The sequence below is a fragment of the Eptatretus burgeri genome, chromosome 10, assembly GCF_056783735.1.
Source record: "Eptatretus burgeri isolate ZD-2024b chromosome 10, Ebu_testis_v1, whole genome shotgun sequence".
In the NCBI taxonomy this organism is placed as follows: domain Eukaryota; kingdom Metazoa; phylum Chordata; class Myxini; order Myxiniformes; family Myxinidae; genus Eptatretus; species Eptatretus burgeri.
In genome coordinates, this window is record NC_140970.1 from 7,292,865 (window position 1) to 7,312,864 (window position 20,000).

Consider the following 20,000-nt stretch of genomic DNA (forward strand, 5'->3'; position numbering starts at 1 on the left):
GGTTTGTGGTTTGTACTCAGGTACTCACCACTGCAGACCGAGAGCACCCCACAAGCCTTGCCATTTCAGAGATGCTCTAACCCAGTTGTCTGGCCATAACAATTTGGCCCTTGTCAAAGTCGCTCAGTTCTTTACTGCTGCCCATTTCTCCTGCATCCAACACATCAACTTTAAGAACTGACTGTTCACTTGCTGCCTAATATATATCAACCTTGACAGGTGCCATTGTAACAAGATAATCAGTTATTCACTTCACCTGTCAGTGGTTATAATGTTTTGGCTCATCAGTATATAGATATATAGTTCTTCTTCTTCTTTCGGCTGCTCCCTTTCGGGGTCGCCACAGCTGATTTGGCTTAGTTTTTATGCCGGATGCCCTTCCTGACGCAAACCTGGTCGCCTCTTACGACACAGGGATATGGTACACCTATTCTAACCGGGGCATACACCGGTCACAGTACACTGGTACTCACTTTCCCGACCTCGGAAGATGACAGGCTGAGTCAACCTCCTGGTGTGTATTAATTCAAGCAGCCAACGGGGCTGGAACTCAGGACCTTTTGGATCCCAAGCCGCTACCCTAACCACTATGCCAACACCAGGCTAATTTTATAGATATATAGTTATGGTTTTCAAAAACTTACACCAGGGGGGAGAGCATACATGGACACGTAGGTGAACCGAGGATCAGTTATTTCATTAGTCATTGTATAGATAGTCCTTGGTCCCTTGTCAAAGGGCTCGTGCTGTTCGGGGGGGGGGGGCATGCATTGCTGAAGCTATATTTTTCCAGTGTAATGTCTCACCCCTCCCCCTCTGTTACTTTCACTCTTTCTTCCTTTACACCATCGTAATGCTCAATCCCTCTGTTACTTCCAATCGGTCTTCCTTTACCCCCATCGACCTGTTTCAACGGTCCATTCATACAATAATCTCCCCTCCATCAAACATCCTTTCAACAGTCTCTCCTTCTCCCCATCAGTCTTAATTTTAATCCTGCAGCCGTTCTGTCGTCCCTCAGTCATGCGGAATTCCCCTCAGTGTTCTCGCCATCTGCGCATTGCTTAATTGGGTACGATCGACCCATCTGTGGCCATTAACCCATCGGGTGCTCTCACATGCATGTTCATGACTCTTGGTGCTCATCGTGGCTTGAGAGGTGTGGCGCTTCTCACGGATGTGATACAGTGCAGAACAGTACGAGTGGGCACTTTGTGCACGTGGGGAGGGGGCTCGGGGCTCTCCTCGCGGCTTTGGGCACATAGAGGGTGGGGTGGGGGCTTCGTTGAAAGTTCCCTCAGAATGGCGCGACTTTCTACAAGTGACGTCGTGCACCTGTCCCCATCGGCTGCAGACCAATGGGAGGGGGAGAAGGCTTGTGGGAGGAGAGGAGAGAGAGCTGATGTGAAGAAGAAGCAGAAAGGCAGAAGCAGAGGGACAGGCTCGCGCAAGGAGGGACGAAAAGTGCTCCTGAGCAGACTGCAGAGAAAGCAGAAAGGCCGAGAGAAGCAAAAGGCAGAAAGCAGAATCGAACGGGACAATCTCGCATGAACAGAAGACTAAAAGACTAAGAAGGCTTATGAGGGAAGGAATAGAAGCGGGCGAGGTTAAAGAAAGGAAGGTTTCACGAGCGGTTGGTGTCTAGCTTCTGTGGAAAAAGAACACTCCTTCCACAAGTGTCATCCTGCCCTTTCAATACTGTCAACCATGAAGGACAAGGAGGGTGGACAGCGGCACTTCATCGATGGGGGCCTGAAGAGGAAGAATCTGAGGCGGAGGATGGCGAGTCGCACATAAGGCTCGCATATCTGGGACGTCAAAAAAGACTCGCCTACGAGGTCTGGGCAACTCGGGGACATTGCTGCGTGTTCCCCATCGTGTAAGATCACCACTGCCCATCTTTCCCATCCATTTTTCTCCACATTCTCTTGTATATTTGGGTTGTGTGAGGTGAGGAAGAAAGCGAAAGGCTGCTTTTCTTTTCTTCATACATTACTTTTATTTTATTTTCAAGTCCTTGTTTTTTATTCTCCCCTGAGCGAATGATGACTCAGTGTTTTGTGTAAGATTGGAAAAGAATACGTGTCATGGTTAAATCTGCTATTATGTGCCATTTTGCTTTCTTGCTTTTAAATGATTGCTTGCTTTTGTGTTTGTAATAAGTAATTTCTTGTTGTTATTTACAATCTGTCTCGGTTGTCTTTTCCTTTATTGGTCCGACACAGCGCACAAGTATAGTTAGACGGGAAGTTGTACCCCAATCATTTGCTTTGTTCGGCAGCACACACTCACTGTAATGCTCAGCAGTAATCGCAACGTGCACTGAGGACACATGACGCCAATTTGCCGGCCGTCCACAGGTAAGGTGTCATGCAAAGTAGTGTAACCCTGCCCAGATTGACTGTGTTGATTGGCATTCATGGTTGCCTAGCAACCTGCGGGTGCGTGGAGTTATCTGTGCCCGGCGGCCTCAGGATTGGGCATTCGGGAGGGACCCAAGTGCTCTCCCTCGTGGCAGGCCTCGAACCCCGGATCCACCACAAAAAAAAATTATTGTATACTTGTAAACTTGGACAAATTGCCTCCCAGAACACTATTTGGACCAACCCAAACAATATAAATCAGGACATATTCAACAGTTGCATTAATTTACTTATACAGCAAGGAAATGAAAGAGTGAGGAATAATTAAAGGAATGATGAGGATAAATGCAAAGGAGAAAAAATGGCGGGGAATTCAAACACAAATAAATGGCGGGAGAAATCGTTACCTCAAATGAAACATAAACATTCGCCCATACCCTTACATTACACTACTGGATCCATGAGGAATGACAGAGAGATTTGGTTGAGGCGAGGAAGATAATGTAGAGGTTGAAAAGAAAAGGAATGTGACTTTTTGTCACATCCCGGTGCACCTTCAACAACCTCTGCCAAGGTTATTGCCCACGGCGTGATGGTCCAGAGTCAGTGGTTCGGACTCGCCCCCTCACTCCCGCCTGCGGCAGCACCCCAGCCATATGGTGAAGCTGTGCGAGTTCCGTTCGCCCAATGCGTTTACCTGTGCGATTACAAAATGACTCGCTCCGGGGGTGACAGCTGACGGCGAGGGATCGTGCCTTGTCTTGGTTTTGAAAAGGGTGCGCCGTGCCGTGTTAATGTATGCAAATCTGCGGAAAAAACGAACTGAGGTAAAATGTGAAGCGGAAGAAGCATCGGTCTGAGGAAAAATAAAGTGAATGCGTGTATAAATGAAAAAGGCATGAGGTGGGAGAGAAAGTGAGGCGAGTACGGTATGAAACTCTGTTCTGGAGAAATGAAGCGAAGGGCAGGAAAATTATGGTGGGGAAACAGACTCTCCAACGAGAGAGAGAAGAAGAGAGAAGAAGAGAGAAGAAGAGAGAAGAAGAGAGAAGAAGAGAGAAGAAGAGAGAAGAAGAGAGAAGAAGAGAGAAGAAGAGAGAAGAAGAGAGAAGAAGAGAGAAGAAGAGAGAAGAAGAGAGAAGAAGAGAGAAGAAGAGAGAAGAAGAGAGAAGAAGAGAGAAGAAGAGAGAAGAAGAGAGAAGAAGAGAGAAGAAGAGAGAAGAAGAGAGAAGAAGAGAGAAGAAGAGAGAAGAAGAGAGAAGAAGAGAGAAGAAGAGAGAAGAAGAGAGAAGAAGAGAGAAGAAGAGAGAAGAAGAGAGAAGAAGAGAGAAGAAGAGAGAAGAAGAGAGAAGAAGAGAGAAGAAGAGAGAAGAAGAGAGAAGAAGAGAGAAGAAGAGAGAAGAAGAGAGAAGAAGAGAGAAGAAGAGAGAAGAAGAGAGAAGAAGAGAGAAGAAGAGAGAAGAAGAGAGAAGAAGAGAGAAGAAGAGAGAAGAAGAGAGAAGAAGAGAGAAGAAGAGAGAAGAAGAGAGAAGAAGAGAGAAGAAGAGAGAAGAAGAGAGAAGAAGAGAGAAGAAGAGAGAAGAAGAGAGAAGAAGAGAGAAGAAGAGAGAAGAAGAGAGAAGAAGAGAGAAGAAGAGAGAAGAAGAGAGAAGAAGAGAGAAGAAGAGAGAAGAAGAGAGAAGAAGAGAGAAGAAGAGAGAAGAAGAGAGAAGAAGAGAGAAGAAGAGAGAAGAAGAGAGAAGAAGAGAGAAGAAGAGAGAAGAAGAGAGAAGAAGAGAGAAGAAGAGAGAAGAAGAGAGAAGAAGAGAGAAGAAGAGAGAAGAAGAGAGAAGAAGAGAGAAGAAGAGAGAAGAAGAGAGAAGAAGAGAGAAGAAGAGAGAAGAAGAGAGAAGAAGAGAGAAGAAGAGAGAAGAAGAGAGAAGAAGAGAGAAGAAGAGAGAAGAAGAGAGAAGAAGAGAGAAGAAGAGAGAAGAAGAGAGAAGAAGAGAGAAGAAGAGAGAAGAAGAGAGAAGAAGAGAGAAGAAGAGAGAAGAAGAGAGAAGAAGAGAGAAGAAGAGAGAAGAAGAGAGAAGAAGAGAAGAAGAGAGAAGAAGAGAGAAGAAGAGAGAGAGAGAGAGAGAGAGAGAGAGAGAGAGAGAGAGAGAGAGAGAGAGAGAGAGAGAGAGAGAGAGAGAGAGAGAGAGAGAGAGAGAGAGAGAGAGAGAGAGAGAGAGAGAGAGAGAGAGAGAGAGAGAGAGAGAGAGAAGAGAGAATGAATTCCATGAGAGAAATTTGGCTCCTCTCCCTCGCTGGTAACTCATCGGTTTTGCCATGCCGCATTGGTGTCATGCTCAGGGGCGGGCGAGCGAAGGTGTCGAAGCAACCTCTGTCTGAGAAACTCCTGTCTCCACAACTTTCTCAATTATGTCACCCTGTTGCTGAGCATTGGCGTTATTCTGCCACCCGACGAGTGATTTAGGGAACAGGTTTGTGAGCAGGCGTCATCATCAATGTGAATAGTGTGCATGGTGTGAAGTGAGGAAGAATGTTGAAAATAATAAAGAGAGATAGATAGAGAGATACTGAGATATAGAGATAGAGGTGACAGGAAAATAGAGAAACAGAGAAATGGAAAAGGAGGAAGAAAAACCCATATTCCACATGCGCAATGCATATTGATAACATGAATATGATTTACCTAACCTGTAAATGAAATACTAAGGAAATAACTGATTCATATTTATGTGTTTGTGCCTTTACTTGCACGGGGGATGCACAACGTCCGACCCCACACTCACAGCTGTCATAATATACATACAGTATCAAAAAAAAAAATCTAAATGAGAAAGGTGCTTCCAATCAAAAAGTAAACAACATCGACTGCTAATTTAAGTAACAAACAAGAGCAGACCTGGTGTCAGGCAACGTTTCGCTCACTTCCCCGCAAGCTTCCTCAGGCCATTTGATCCCACATCTCAGCACATGTCTGCTTTTATTCCTGATGTGACCACTCATTTCTGGTCACGTGTCAGTGTGTGAGGTCAATGGAGGAGTATTTTTATTTTTCCAAACCTCAAGAAAATAAACATCAAATCACATAATTGATTGTCTGCTTCGCTCTTTCTTGACTTACTCATGATCTGGTGGTGTTTTGTGTGTGTGTGTGTGTGTGTGTGTGTGTGCGTGCGTGCGTGCGTGCGTGCGTGCGTGCGTGCGTGCGTGCGTGCGTGCGTGCGCGCGCGCTTGGTATTTTGTGTTTACAGGGCAAGACCCTGGCCCATAGCACATCATTGCCTGCAATCTGGCCGTAAATGTAACCTTGACGAGACATGTGTCCTTGACACGATGTCCAACAAACCTCACAGATTGATATGGGAAGCATGGCACATCAAGAGCTGAGAGTGTGGTCTGACTGGGGAGACTGTGGATATACTCACACAATACACACCTTTGATACAAATTGCAAAAACTGGATGGTGCCAACAACTGGACAAGGTGAGCAAAAAACAGTGCTCGGTCCCAAATACCAGCCCCACGCACACGCAACACCTAACAGAAACTCCACTAATCACCCAATACACATGTCATCATGTCCAGCCCGGTCACAAAACCAGCTATGTTCATGCCCCAAAACACAAAAACAACAAGAAGCACACAGACCGACGCAACTCCACACATTCACCATCAGATCACGACAACTTCAGCTTCCAGGATCTTTACACTTCATGCTTGAGGTCTTGGTATTTGGTCATTTTCTTGATTTCTGCATCGTTAGTCGAAAATCACCGGTATTAGCATCTCAATTAGCAATGTCTTTTTCTCTTGTTTTTGCACCGAAGTATGATATCTGGTAGCAATGCTTTGTTTTCGATGTTCACGCATGATGGGATCATGATGGGAGCAGGACTCTTGAAAAGCATTGTAATTAACGAGTCGTTTTGTCACCATATATGGAGTTGTTCACCAAGAAGGATCATGGGTAAAAGATCTGACCCAGAGTTGAGGCAAATGAAAGTGTTTTTGTATTAGAAACAAACCATGTCTACCACGTCCTTGAAGAGAGGAAGCAGCCCACACATTTGCCTAAGCACGATTGCAACGGATACAGTACTGTCCTCAGGATGAGGAAGTCCTTTGTCCTGTGAATCAAAATGCTTGCTTGTAATCAAACCACGAATGAGTGGGAGATTCATTCCCACTGGCTGAAACCCCGTCACAGACGGATTCCGTTCATTCAACCACCCTCACCAGCTCACACACACTCGAGGGACACGGACTGGACAGGGTGTGCTTTCCCCCGCCTACTCATCCCCCGCCCCTGCCCATTCAATCTGCTTACCCCCACCCAAAAATGTAATTACCCCAGCCCCGCCTCTTCACTCCCCACCCCCCGTCTTTTGATTCCCCGCCCCACTTGCCCCCGGGCCCCGACCCCCCTGTCCACCCCTTCACACTCAACTTCGCCTCATTCAACCCAGCCCCCGCCCCATTTCCCCCTGTCTCCCGCTTTCAATTTGCTTACCTCCGCCCAAAAATTTGCTTACCTTGCCCCCCGCCTCTTCACTCCTCGCCCCCATCTCAACGAAAAGTGTTTATTCTGCTTCAGCGTTGAAAGCTGACTATTGCCACGATGTGCGATGCACTCAGAGGTACGAAGTTTCTTTCAGTCCAGGTCCCAGTACCGAGAAAAACGTGACACGACCGCAAGGAGGAGCACAACATTGGTCCTTCAGTATTAATATATAGATAGATAGAAGATAGAAGATACAGTAGACGCCGCTTTATAAATCCACGGTTATAAAATCCAGCCGCTGATTGTGACCAAAATGAGTTGGAACGGAATTTTACATTGAGAAATCCGCCGTTTAATAAATCCACCTGCTTGGCACGTGTGCGGTCTCAACCTAAGCTTGATGTAGTATGTGCTGCCGCAGAGTGAAAAAAACAAAAAAACCAACAACAACACCAACTGGTGACGGACTTCGAATCCCGCCGCTGCTCGAATCCCTCCGACCCCGAATCCCAATAGCCAAGGGAAGAAAGCGACGACGAACCCGAGCCGATGCCAACAGCGGCAGAGATGCGGACGGCACTCGCCAAATTGGACAGGGGATGCAGCTCTCAGGTTTTGCCCATCCCGATTTCTGCCACGTGACAGATTCAATAAAGGAACATTTGCGCAAAACCTTCCCTCCCAAGCAAGCGACCTTGGAGAGATTCTTTTGAACAATTCCCTTGCCACCGTTTGATAAATCAATGTTGTTGTAGCATAAAGCAGTGTTTAACGACATTCGCTTTTTTGTCTTATCTATCCAGGAGATGGCTGAAAATAGGTTCTGCACTTAATAAATCCAGCCGGTTAATAAATCCAGCCGGTTAATAAATCCAGCCGGTTAATAAATCCAAGCGGCGTGGTCCCATGGTGGATTTATAAAGCGGTGTCTACTGTACAATGTTTCTTGTTACATTTTTTTGTGTCAAATTCACATTCTGAGGTAGTCACCATGTGCAGAAGAGGATTTTACATTGCAGACGCTATTTTCGAGGAGTGGAATTAGTAATTACACCTCTCAGCAGTAATTTTCTGATGACGGACGTAATGGTGTCAGCGAATAACCGATGATGTCATGACATCCTGACGCCTCTCAGCGGTGACGTCACACGTCGCCATGTAAACGAATGTAAAACGAAAAGTGTTTATTCTGCTTCAGAGTTGAAGTTTGACAATTGCCACTATGTGCGATGCACTCTTACAGGTACGAAGTTTCTTTCAGTCCAGGTCACAGTACCGAGAAAAAGGTGACGCGACCGCTAGGAGGAGCACAAAATTGGTCCTTCAGTATTAATATATAGATGCTCGCACATTGTGACCTGTATTCCCATGCTCGCACACAAACCATATATAGTGTTCTACTAATTGAGAGACTGAGGAACATTGAGTGATATGTAGTTTTGCTAAGATTTCAATTGTTCTTTGTCCAACCCATGCCCCCTCCTTCCCTCTTTCTATGCAAATAACTTTGCTATAAGGAAAATAGGTTTGTGAAACAGAACTGAGAGAAGGAAGTTCACAGCAGCTCATCTTGGTGTTGCTCTGTGTATTTGTTTCTTCCCGTGTACATGTAAATAAATAATTCAACTCTCACTGGGACTGGAGTCACTGGAGGTTTAAATGATTCCACCACAGCTTATTGGAATATTTCAGTCACATCAATGGCAAGTGGGATAGCTCTGTTTGTACCCGCTCACTCCAAATCGGTTCCACCACATTCCCATTTAAAAGGCAATTTGTTAAACATATCATTTATAAAAAAGTAACTAGTCGCTCGATTTTACAAAGAAAAGACCTTGCAAAGTTTTGTAACACTACTGATTTTAATGAAGATGTATCGTTTAATATGTTTTGCTCGTCCTGCAGTGAAGATCAACATAAGGATGAAGAATGAGAATGAGAAGGCAAATTTAGCACTTTTGCAATGCTTATTTTTCCAAATGAAAACCTTGTATGTGTATTTGAAAACCTTTTCAAATATTATGTTTGCTTGTCTGGAAAGAGAATTCAAGTGGGATAATGTCTGAGGGTCATTCTTCTTTGCTACAATGAACTATGTTGCATGTATTGCCGTCTCAAAATAACTTGGCTGGAATCTCTACCATGACTCGAGATTAATTATAAGCCTGACTATTGCAAAGCAATCTTCTGAAAGAAAGTCTCTGGCATAATCAAATTACTTGATGCATGAATGACACATTTTTACAATCGCAGGAATCTCACCACTTTGTTAGTTTACTTTGTGATATCAGTTTTCACAAAACTCATTTTAAGAGGTGGAGACAACTGCAGAAATACTCACTTGACAATTTAATAAACACAGTCAGCTTTTGTAATTTCAGTGATTGTTCTTCATTCATTTCAACATTTTTGAGGGACATCCAATGGCTTAATAGTTTTATGGAAAACAGGTTTACTTGTCAAGGTGAGCTGGTCTTCTGAGCATGTCCTCCTTGATGTTCTAACTCCAGTGTCATATCAAAAGCTAGATTCACGACACTCACAGATGTTTTAACCCCTCCTGGTTCAACCCCGGTGCTGTGTTCCTGTTCAGGTTGAGGATGTGTGCGCTTGTACACCTGGAAGCCTATAAAATGAAAAAAAAATTATATTCTTTCTCATTCACAATATATTGTTACGGATCTGGAAACCATATGCATTCAAACATAGAGATGTCCCAAAAGTCAAGTTATTCCGTTAAGTACATGTGAAGACAGGTCCCTTCCTTTTTTCTCGTGGGAGAATCAAAGGTGTGCGTTGCGATGTTTTTTTAGTTAGGTTAAATAAGTCTTTACCATCCAACAAACATCCAACAACCAATAACGGTACTTTCCAGCACTTGCAACCCTCGCCTTGCTGGCCACAGCATATGGGGCAAAAACATCCAGTCCGCCGTTCCTTTGCGCTTCTACAAACGTTCCTTTTCAACGTTGGATCTTCCTCTGGATGAGTCCACACGCGTGGAGGGGGGGAGGCTCCCGGTTCGGCCGAGGCCCCGCCCAGAAAGGGTGGACCCCATGAAGACCCTGTCCAATCAGGGCGGACAGTGACGTCTGTTCCATAGAGCCCCGCCCCGTTCAGGGAGATCTATAACCGATGACAAAAACCTCAGTTCAGAGAGTTCTGTGTGGGGAAAGTCAGCTCTGGATTCATTGGAGGATTCGTTGCAGTTCTGCGTGGGGCATTCATTGGAGTTTTGCTGGGTCATGTCCGCAACCCTGATTCCCGCCCTGGGACTCCGACTACTCGACTCGAGTTCCTCCATGGGCATGAGCCCCACGACTATTGGCAGGTGCCACACCGTGGAGCACCCCCTCCCTCCAACGTGCAGGTACCCAAGTGAACTGCGACCCAGCTCATCACTCTCCCTGGCTGCGAGGGTCCAATAAAACACCTGGGTTTTATGTGTGTGTGTGTGTGTGTGTGTGTGTGTGTGTGTGTGTGTGTGTGTGTGTGTGTGTGTGTGTGTGTGTGTGTGTGTGTGTGTGTGTGTGTCCGTGTGTGGCGCCGTCTCAAAGTAGAACTGTTTAAGTGATTATTCCATCATTGTAAATCTTGCTGTGTATATCTGCGATAAGCTTGCTCTGTGTCTTTCTTGTTGTAAATAAACCATTATTAGAAATGTTCCCAGTTCGTTTCCGTCCTTTCTTTCATTGGTCCAGCATGGTTAGGATCTTCGTTTTAGCCGTGTCTTTATACCCGATAATCGGTTAATCCTAGCCGGTACGTTCTTGGCAGGCCCGCTCGACTGCATCCAAGCCGGAAAGGTAGTTGGCAGCTGGTAGTCGGTAGAGTGATCCGGTTCGGGCAAGACGTGCCGAGGGCGTGGATCCCCGGTAGCCGAGACCGCGTGGTTACTGAGGTAAATTGTTTCCAGACAAAAAGACCCTACGCCACGCGGTCGAGATATTGGCGTTCCACGTCGGTTCAGCAACCCGCCAGCTCACGGAATTATCTGGAGCAATGGCCGACAATTACAATGGAGCAACGACGTAACCTCCCCCACCTGGTGGTCTTTCTCGCCACCGGACCCCGGCCCGCAACAGTATTTTCAAAATGTTGCGAGCAAAATTTCTGACCATCAGTTTGTAATAATATTAACCTGACTTGTGAAGCATTTGCATGCTAACTTTTAAAAATTGTTAATTTTTGACAGTTGAAACTAAAACACTTGACAACAATTACAGTTAAAACATCAAATTTTTAAACATAAAATTTCTTTTAAAATTAACATGCTAGCAAAATTAGACAATAATGATTCTATGTGGAATGCAATAATGATTCTAGGTGGCATGTAAAACAACCTACTGTATTGTGCACAGGATATAAATAAATCCCATTTGTGGTGAGGGATTCACAAATCAAATTTTACTCACCAAATGCCAAAGATGCAGCACAAATCAACTGAGCACCACTATATAGCAATGGAAATAGTGTCACTCCAGCAAGTAACTTTGGTGGGAAGGACAACTGTAGTACAGTCAAACACAGCTGAATGTTCTGCGTTCCGGTTTCCAGTGAAATGGTTCTGCATCTTGAGTAGACAGAGGCATTACTGTACAAAGGGTACATTACATTACAGAACATTACTCCTGATGAAAAATGCGTAAAGTTCTGGGAAACAGTTTTATCTGGTGAACCAAAACGCCAAAGCTAACTGAAACTTTACAGATTAGCTGTGCAATTCAGTGAATTGTCTCTCATGTAGAAATGTGTTTCAGAGATGCAAACGGTTTAACGGTGAAAGAGCATGGGGGAAGGATTACACAAAGCAATAAAAATTAAGCAATCACAATAGCAATTAAAATAAGCAATCACAATAGCAATTAAAACAAGAGTGCAAGTGAGCATAATATACACCTGAACAAGAAGGTATATACAGAATTGTGCTACTACATGGAAAACGGCATCCTGGTTGCCATGGCAACCACTTCAGATTACGAACATATGTCGCGACATACCGTCTCCACAGTCTGTACCTATGTACCAAATATGAAACGTGAAAGTTGAAAACTTTGGGAGTTAGAGTGCGGACAGGAACGGACGGACGGACAGACAGACAGACGGACGGACGGACGGACGGACGGACGGACAGACGGACGACCAGTATCACATAATATGCCCCGATATATATATATATATATATATATATATATATATATATATATATATATATATATATATATATATATATATATCGGGCGTATAAAAATGAATCAATATTAAAACTCCTTACCTTCTATCGAATACACACCCTCGATACAAAACAAGCGATCGAACGGGAGATCTATCCAACTGGCTTATAAAGAACTTCATGCACACCACATGAGCATACATCGCGTTTAACTAGGCAATGAAGAGAGTTTATCGGGCTAACCAGGAGTTAGAGCTGTGCATGAGTCGAGTGTCAGTTCAACCCCCTTGCAGTGCTATCGTTCCAGGGTCAGAGAGGTGTTAGGGTTAGGATGAATACGTACATCCACATACGTACTTATGTCCGTCCATGCTAAATTTCTCTATTTTCTCTGCAACCGCTTATCCGATTGAAAATAAATTTTGAACATAGGTGTGACTACTCATGTGGAATGTTTTAATTATAATTATGATGTCATAGGTCACGTGGTGTGGCAGCCATGTTGGGAAAAAGAAAAAACTTTGGATCTTTGAATCTCTGAAACTGCTTCATGGAAAAAATTGAAACTTGGCACATGAAGTACTTCCCATGGGAAACAAGTGTGATTTTTTTTGATGATGTCATAGGTTGTCTTGTTAATGACATCATAATTGCATACATCAAGCGCTTTATTAGATCAGCATGAAAATTTTTGAGGGTCATTGGATTGGAGGAAAAGAATTATGACGTCATTGATCACGTGATTCGGCAGCCATATTGTTTTTAGCATTAAAAAAAACCTTCAAAAAACTCCAACACAGCTGAGCAGATTAAGGTGAAACTTTACAGATATGATCGCTTATCAATGAGGACCCAACTACTTGGAGGAAATGGGGGGGGGGGGGGGGAGGGAGTAGGAAGGGGAGGGGGGAAGCGATGGGGAGGGATGGTCTTGCACATCATTCATATATACTCAAACAGCGAACTAACGAATATTTGTTTATGTAATTCATCAACATCGAGTACCATTTCTTGGTTCACCTCTCTTAATGCTTCTGTCTGAGCACCTTCTGAGCCACATATCATTTTTTCATAAGCCACACTCACTTTTACCCAAACCCCACCCACTTTCCCTAAGCCCCCACAATTTTCCCTAAGCCCCGTCCACTTTCCCTAAGCCCTGCCTACTCTTACATCATTTCCAGTTAGGTCCTACCCCACAAGGCTTGCGTAGGCTTATGTGGAAGAAATAAAATTAATTCTATTCATGTATTCTCAATTATATTCACTTGCTGCTTTTAATTGTTTCAACTTGCTACTACTGCTTTTAACAGTATAAAATAAGGTGTTACTTTTGTACTGGAATCAAATTGACTGTCAGTAAAATCTCCTTTTAGTCTTTTGATCTCCATAGTGATGTAGGTGAATATACCACCAAGATGAAATTGTGTCTTACTAAATCTTATGTGCTTTATCTCACCAAAAATATATATATATATATATATATATATATATATATATATATATATATATATATATATATATATATATATATATATATTCCAAACTATATGTCCAATGTTTAAATGAAACTGCCCAGCTGCTCAAGAGAGGGACACTTTGCTGCTGGCTGCAGAGAAGAGGCACCCTATTGTCTGGTGGTAATTAAATAACTCCCGGAAGGCGATTGCAACAGAAACTTTGTTGCCCAAAGACAATTACATAACTATTGGCTTTTGGTAGCCAAGACTTTGCTAACAGCATCTAAAACGGAATGTCGTGTTTTGAGAATCTTGTGACTCAATTGTGAACGGAAGGTATGATCAAAGTAATGGGCTTGTGTCTCCATCCACCCGGAATCTATGTTTTGTCCTAACACTGTTATCACCCTCTCCTTCTCACGGATGACCTCGTATTCCCACACTGCAATCGTGACCTGAGCATGTCTATCCCCCTTCCCTCCCAAAGTGGCCATGTTTGCAGTTCCCTTGCTCATGCTTGTCAGCCCTCCCCTCCATTCGGCCTGCCAGATCTTTAGCCCTCCCTTGTCCTTTGCTGTCCAGAATAGTATAAAGACAATTGCTCTGTGCATTTTGACCATAAAGAGGATTGTGTTTGATATTGCTTGTCTTATTTCTCCTCTTTCCCATGCGCATGTTTGTTGTTATTTGTTGATGTTGTTTGCTGTTAATAAATGGTCTCAGACTCCGAAACAGAAGAACTGAATTTCTTGCACACTTGCCTCAGGAATTTCCAAAGGAAACCACACCCACCATTCTGATATAAAAGATGGCAACGCAGGCTGAATTTAAACGTATTTTTACGTTTATTGAGAATGTACTACTGTGCTGACCTCGAATGGGATGACTTTAGAGTTCCTTGGAGTCCTACTACCTGTGTGGAACTTGATCTTCAAATTGATGAACTGGAAGCAAACCTCTTATCTATTGAGGAAAGATTTTATTTTCATATTTTGAGAGTTTGATATTAACATAATAATTTAATAATTAATTCACTTAATTAATACATAACTATTTTATCTCAAAGGAAATTGTATCTGAGATGCAAAATGAAAATACTGCTTTTGCCACAACTTGAGGTGAAATTGTTGATTTGGTTGAACACCTTCTGAGTGACCAAGACCCACAGAATGAGCTCCACCTTGATAACCCAACCAACGAGTTATATCTTGGAGACCCACAAAATTCTGAAAAAGAGTTCTACATTGATGGTACTCATTGTGAGTTATCAAGACAATACCCACTGAACAAGTTCTACCTTGAGGAGAACAAGTTCTACCAAGCCAAGTTTTACTCCAGAGGTTCACTAAATTTTGGGAAAACATATCATGAGTTCTGCCTCGATGGTTTCAATACCTACCTTGGAAGCTCAGGAAAAGGGTGCTGCCATGATCGTTCTAAATGTGGAACCTCCTTTGGAGTCTCACAAATTTTGAAAAAAATCAGTAAATGAGTTATCCTTGGTGGTTTTAAATATGTAACCTACCTGGGAGACATCAAATTTTGACAAAAAACTCAGAAAATGAGTTATCCTTGGTGGTTTTAAATATGAAACCTACCTTGGAGACCTCACAATTTTTTAAAACATCGGTAAATGAGTTCTGCCTTGATGGTTTCAATACCTACCTTGGAAGCTCAGGAAAAGGATTCTGCCAAGATCGTTCTAAATGTGGAACCTCCTTTGGAGTCTCACAAATTTTGAAAAAAATCAGTAAATGAGTTATCCTTGGTGGTTTTAAATATGAAACCTACCTGGGAGACATCAAATTTTGACAAAAAACTCAGAAAATGAGTTATCCTTGGTGGTTTTAAATATGAAACCTACCTTGGAGACCTCACAATTTTTTAAAACATCGGTAAATAAGTTATCCCTTGGAGACTTCAAAAGCTGGTTTTATTTTGAACAATTGGAATGTGGGTTTTGGTTTGGTAACTCACAATGTGATACCTATCTTGGAGACTCAACAGGAATGTTGTTATACCTTGGAGACTTTGAAAGTTGGCTTTATTTGGGGGACTTGAAATGTGGTTTCTACCAAGACTCTCGGGGTTCTAAACCTATCGGTGGTTCTTTGCTGGATGGTGCTTGATGAGAGGTAAGTTCAGTTGATTATAAATTAATTGAATTATATATAATTGAATTCAATATTAGATAAGTAATATATTTATTTTATTTATTTTTAAGCAATATCAAGAAAGTTCAGGGAAGAAAGTGCTGGAAAATTCTTCCTCCCAATTTCTACTTCTCCAAACTTGAAAGCCTTGAAAGACAGAATTGGAAGAAGAGGAAAAAAAAAAGAAAAAAAAAGGAATTATGAATATAATATATAATATATATATATATATATATATATATATAATTATATATATATATATATATATATATATATATGTATATAGATAAATATATATGTATATATATATATATTTAAATATGTATTTTTTTTTAAATAATAATAATAATAATGTTGAGTTAAGGTTGAGTTAGGGATGGGATTTGAATATGAGGGTTCGGGATGAGTTAGGGTTTCGGATGGGTTGGGTTAGGGATGGGTGAGGGTTGGGATTTTGAATGTGAGAGTTAGGCCTGGCTTAGGGCTGGGGATGGGTTGGGTTAGGGTTGGGATTTTGAATGTGAGGGTGAGGGTTGGGTTAGGGATGGGTATGGGTTGAGGATGGGTTGGGTTAGGGATGGGTGAGGGTTGGGATTTTGAATGTGAGAGTTAGGGATGGCTTAGAGTTGAGGATGGGTTGGGTTAGGGTTGGGATTTTGAATGTGAGGGTTCGGGTTGGGGTTTTTGAATGTGAAGGTTAGGGTTTTGGAATTTTGCAAGGGTTAAGGTTGATTATGCTTCCTGTTTTATTATTACTCACTCACACACACCAACAAACAAAAGTTAAGCCTTGACTGACAATTCAGTTGATGATTCTGTGTTTGGGGTACACAGATCTAAAAATGTCCACCATTACACACATTATTTAGAGTATTGTGTATTTATTATTTAAAATATCTCAACAGATGCCCCCTGCTATACTCCATAGAGGTGCATTAGTAGAGGATTGTGAAGTGCTATCCTATTGCTTTCAAGGGAATTATTTACTTAGTTCAAGGGTATTTCAAGGGTATTATTTGCTTTCTCAAAGTGTGATTTCCACCGATATATTCTTATGACATCAACAACTTTAAACTTTGGTGGATTTTTCAGATTAATCTCCTTTTCGTATGTTAATTATGTAAATGTTTCCGATGGTTTTGATTTTGTTTTGGAATGAACTGTATTATTGTAATTATCTACAATGTCCTGAATTAAAGATACCTATTGTTGAGAACCAAGTTGAGTGAATTTTTATAACATCTCTCTTACAAAATGCGATTAAAACGCTCAATAACAACCACCTTTCCTTCATTAAAGGTGCTGTATAATGTAATACCGTTATCTTTAAGAAAATTCATAATTTTTTGATTGTACAACTCTGTTCCCTCATCAGTCCATAACTTATTTGGTTCCCTTTTGCTTTTATTAAATATCTGTTGGAAGGCTAGTATAAGAGTATGACCTCTTTTATATATTCAAAGGAACAACCCACGCATTTCGACTCTTCAAATCAATAATGGTTAAAGCATACTTGTATCCCATATCATTCTTGAGTTAATTAAGTCAGCAGACCAAATGTAATCAACCCTTTTTGAATAAACCTTCCTTCTTTTAAACTTTGTGATTATTGGTTTATGCAATTCATCAGCAAAAATGTTATTCTGTAAATACTCTTTAATCTTAATGACATCGTTCGAGTTTTAAAGTTTTTTGAATTTCCAAGCCCAAGCCTCAATTTAGCACTTATCATCTTCTTCACGATAAACCTATCAACTTTTTCTCTCAATGTTGGATTTTTGTATTAAAGACAAATTATACAACATTTCTCTATCGGCTTTGTGTTTTTCTTCCAACATCGTGCTATTTCCATAATCAATATTGTGCTTCATACACACTTCATCAAACTGAGAGGTTTAGACCAAGGTTTAGGATTGTTAGCCTCATTTAATCTTATATCCAAGTTTGCACCTGGACCACAGAAAGAATACCCTGGGAGATGCAATTCCTCCGGTATTCCAGTTATTGTAAATTTACGCCCTGATAAAAACTTTTGTATATGTTCCCCATGTTTTTGTTTGCAGATAAATTTACTCTTTTTAGAGCCATACACAAAACATATCCCTTTTTGTATAACCCTATTATTTTTACTTTTAACATATGAGATATGTTTAGTATTGGTGTTATTTTTACATTTGAGGCAATAAATTATTGTTATATTTATTTATGAGAAAAATTCATACAGAGTATGAAAACCTTTTTAGATTTATGAGAAAAATTCATACAGAGTGCGAAAACCTTTTTAGTTTCCAACACATAGATTTGAATCTTCATTTTTAAAACATGAAGGATCCTTAGAAATGCCTTCACTCTCTCCTCCATTTATGTAGGGGAAAAAAATGTAAAACTTCAAACAAAGTCAAGAACACCAATATCATCAACAATATAATCTTTTCCTTCTTCCTCTTCTTTATCTCCACTTTCTCATTTAAATCTCCTCGCTGAAACTAATATCTATCTATAATTCCAGCAATGTGTGTGTGTGCGTATGTGTGTGTGTGTGTGTGTGTGTGTGTGTGTGTGTGTGTGTGTGTGTGTGTGTGTGTGTGTGTGTGTGTGTGTGTGTGTGTGTGTGTGTGTGTGTGTGTGTATATGTGTGTGTGCCTATGACTGCTGTTTCTGGACAACCACTGGCCCGATCTAATTGAAACTTGCCAGATATATTGCTGGGGACCTGAGGATGTGCCTTTTCAAGGTTTGACATTAATCGGACAAGAGCTTCCCAAGTTATGGCCATTTATTTACCAACCAATGACAAGACACGTTGCTGCATAGGCGTGGCCGATGGGGGAAGAGAATCTCAGCCGTGTTCCCCATTACGGGTTACAACGTCGGACTTCCGGAGAGTGATGACTTCGTGTATTCTAATAATGTCTCGATTTCTTATGCGCATTTATAGATAAACACAATGCCCCAAGTTATGATCGTTTTCATATTAGACGGTGCATAAATTTCGGTAACATCAGAGTGAGCTGGTGTGCTCCGAACCAGGAAGTAAATTTGAAACATGCGATAACTTACGATCGAAAATAAGCAAGTAGGAGACAAAATTTAAACAACAGGTGTTTTTTTGGTACCTTAAGATGTTTTCGTGTATTCTAATAATTTCTCGATTTTTTATGCGCATTTTCGTGAAAGTAGTGAGCTTCATACTCAACGCATGCACATGAGAGAATAGGAAACAACAACAACAACAACAACAACAACAACAACAACAACAACACAATACCCTGGCAATTTGGAATCCGTGTCATCGGCTATGACCCTTTTGCTTCCGGTTTTTGTAATGGGGAATGATTTGTCCTGGGAGATGAAGGCATCATCGGGGACATGAAAGACCCAAATATCAGACATGGTGTATATTTACTCCACTGATTTTAATAAAGATATCTCCCACATCATCAAAAACTAATTTTTAATCGTGATTTACATTATTTGATCGCTGATCCCGAATCCAGGCCGAAGTAACCGGAAATTGCAGCATCGAATGTAAGAAGAATTCTATGTTCGCTTCTAGGCTTTGCCTATTCCATATTAGATAAACACACTAAATGTGTATGTGTATTCCCCAGTTAGAATAGGTGTACCATATCCCTCTGTCGTAAGAGGTGACCAGGGTTGCATCAGGAAGGGCATCCGACGTAAAACCTGTGCCAAATCATTATGCGGATCATAACGGATGATCCGCTGTGGCGACCCCTAACGGGAGCAGCCGAAAGAAGAAGAAGATTTATAGATAAACACAATGCCCCAAGTTATGATCGTTTTCATATTAGACGGTGCCCTTTTTCTTCTCTCTCTTCTCTCTCTTCTCTCTCTTCTCTCTCTTCTCTCTCTTCTCTCTCTTATCTCTCTTCTCTCTCTTCTCTCTCTTCTCTCTCTTCTCTCTCTTCTCTCTCTTCTCTCTCTCTCTCTCTCTCTCTCTCTCTCTCTCTCTGTCTCTCTCTCTCTCTCTCTCTCTCTCTCTCTCTCTCTCTCTCTCTTCTCTCTCTTCTCTCTCTTCTCTCTCTTCTCTCTCTTCTCTCTCTTCTCTCTCTTCTCTCTCTTCTCTCTCTTCTCTCTCTCTCTCTCTCTCTCTCTCTCTCTCTCTCTCTCTCTCTCTCTCGTGTTTTTCCTTGCGACGACATTGCGAAAAGGCAAAATACGTTGGCGCTAATTGAATAATTGGCCATTAAAACGAAATTGCGAATAATCGTAACTGTGATATGCGAACTTCCGGGCCACGCACGTATGGGCACACGAGAGCGAAGGAACGGCCTGTGTGTTTGTTGTTTCTTGTTCGCGGTTTGAAATTTACGGGCACGTACTAGTTAACATTAA

The 20,000-nt window shown here is 41.9% G+C and overlaps 1 protein-coding gene across 3 annotated transcripts in view; it reads right to left on the reverse strand.

Annotated features, from left to right (window-relative positions):
* Positions 1 to 7,756: 7,756 nt before the first annotated feature.
* LOC147017908 (ileal sodium/bile acid cotransporter-like) overlaps positions 7,757 to 20,000 on the reverse strand; it is a 70,042-nt gene continuing 57,798 nt past the window's right edge. For 2 of the 3 annotated variants that reach the window (XM_085896988.1, XM_085896987.1), the window contains 2 exons: positions 11,271 to 11,449; positions 7,757 to 9,481 (listed from right to left, as the gene is read on the reverse strand). In XM_085896988.1, the coding sequence (XP_085753114.1) occupies positions 9,315 to 9,481; positions 11,271 to 11,449 (346 nt within the window). In that variant the 3' untranslated portion in view covers positions 7,757 to 9,314. The remainder of the gene's footprint in view (positions 9,482 to 11,270; positions 11,450 to 20,000) is intronic. The other variant, XM_085896989.1, reaches the window with a different exon arrangement.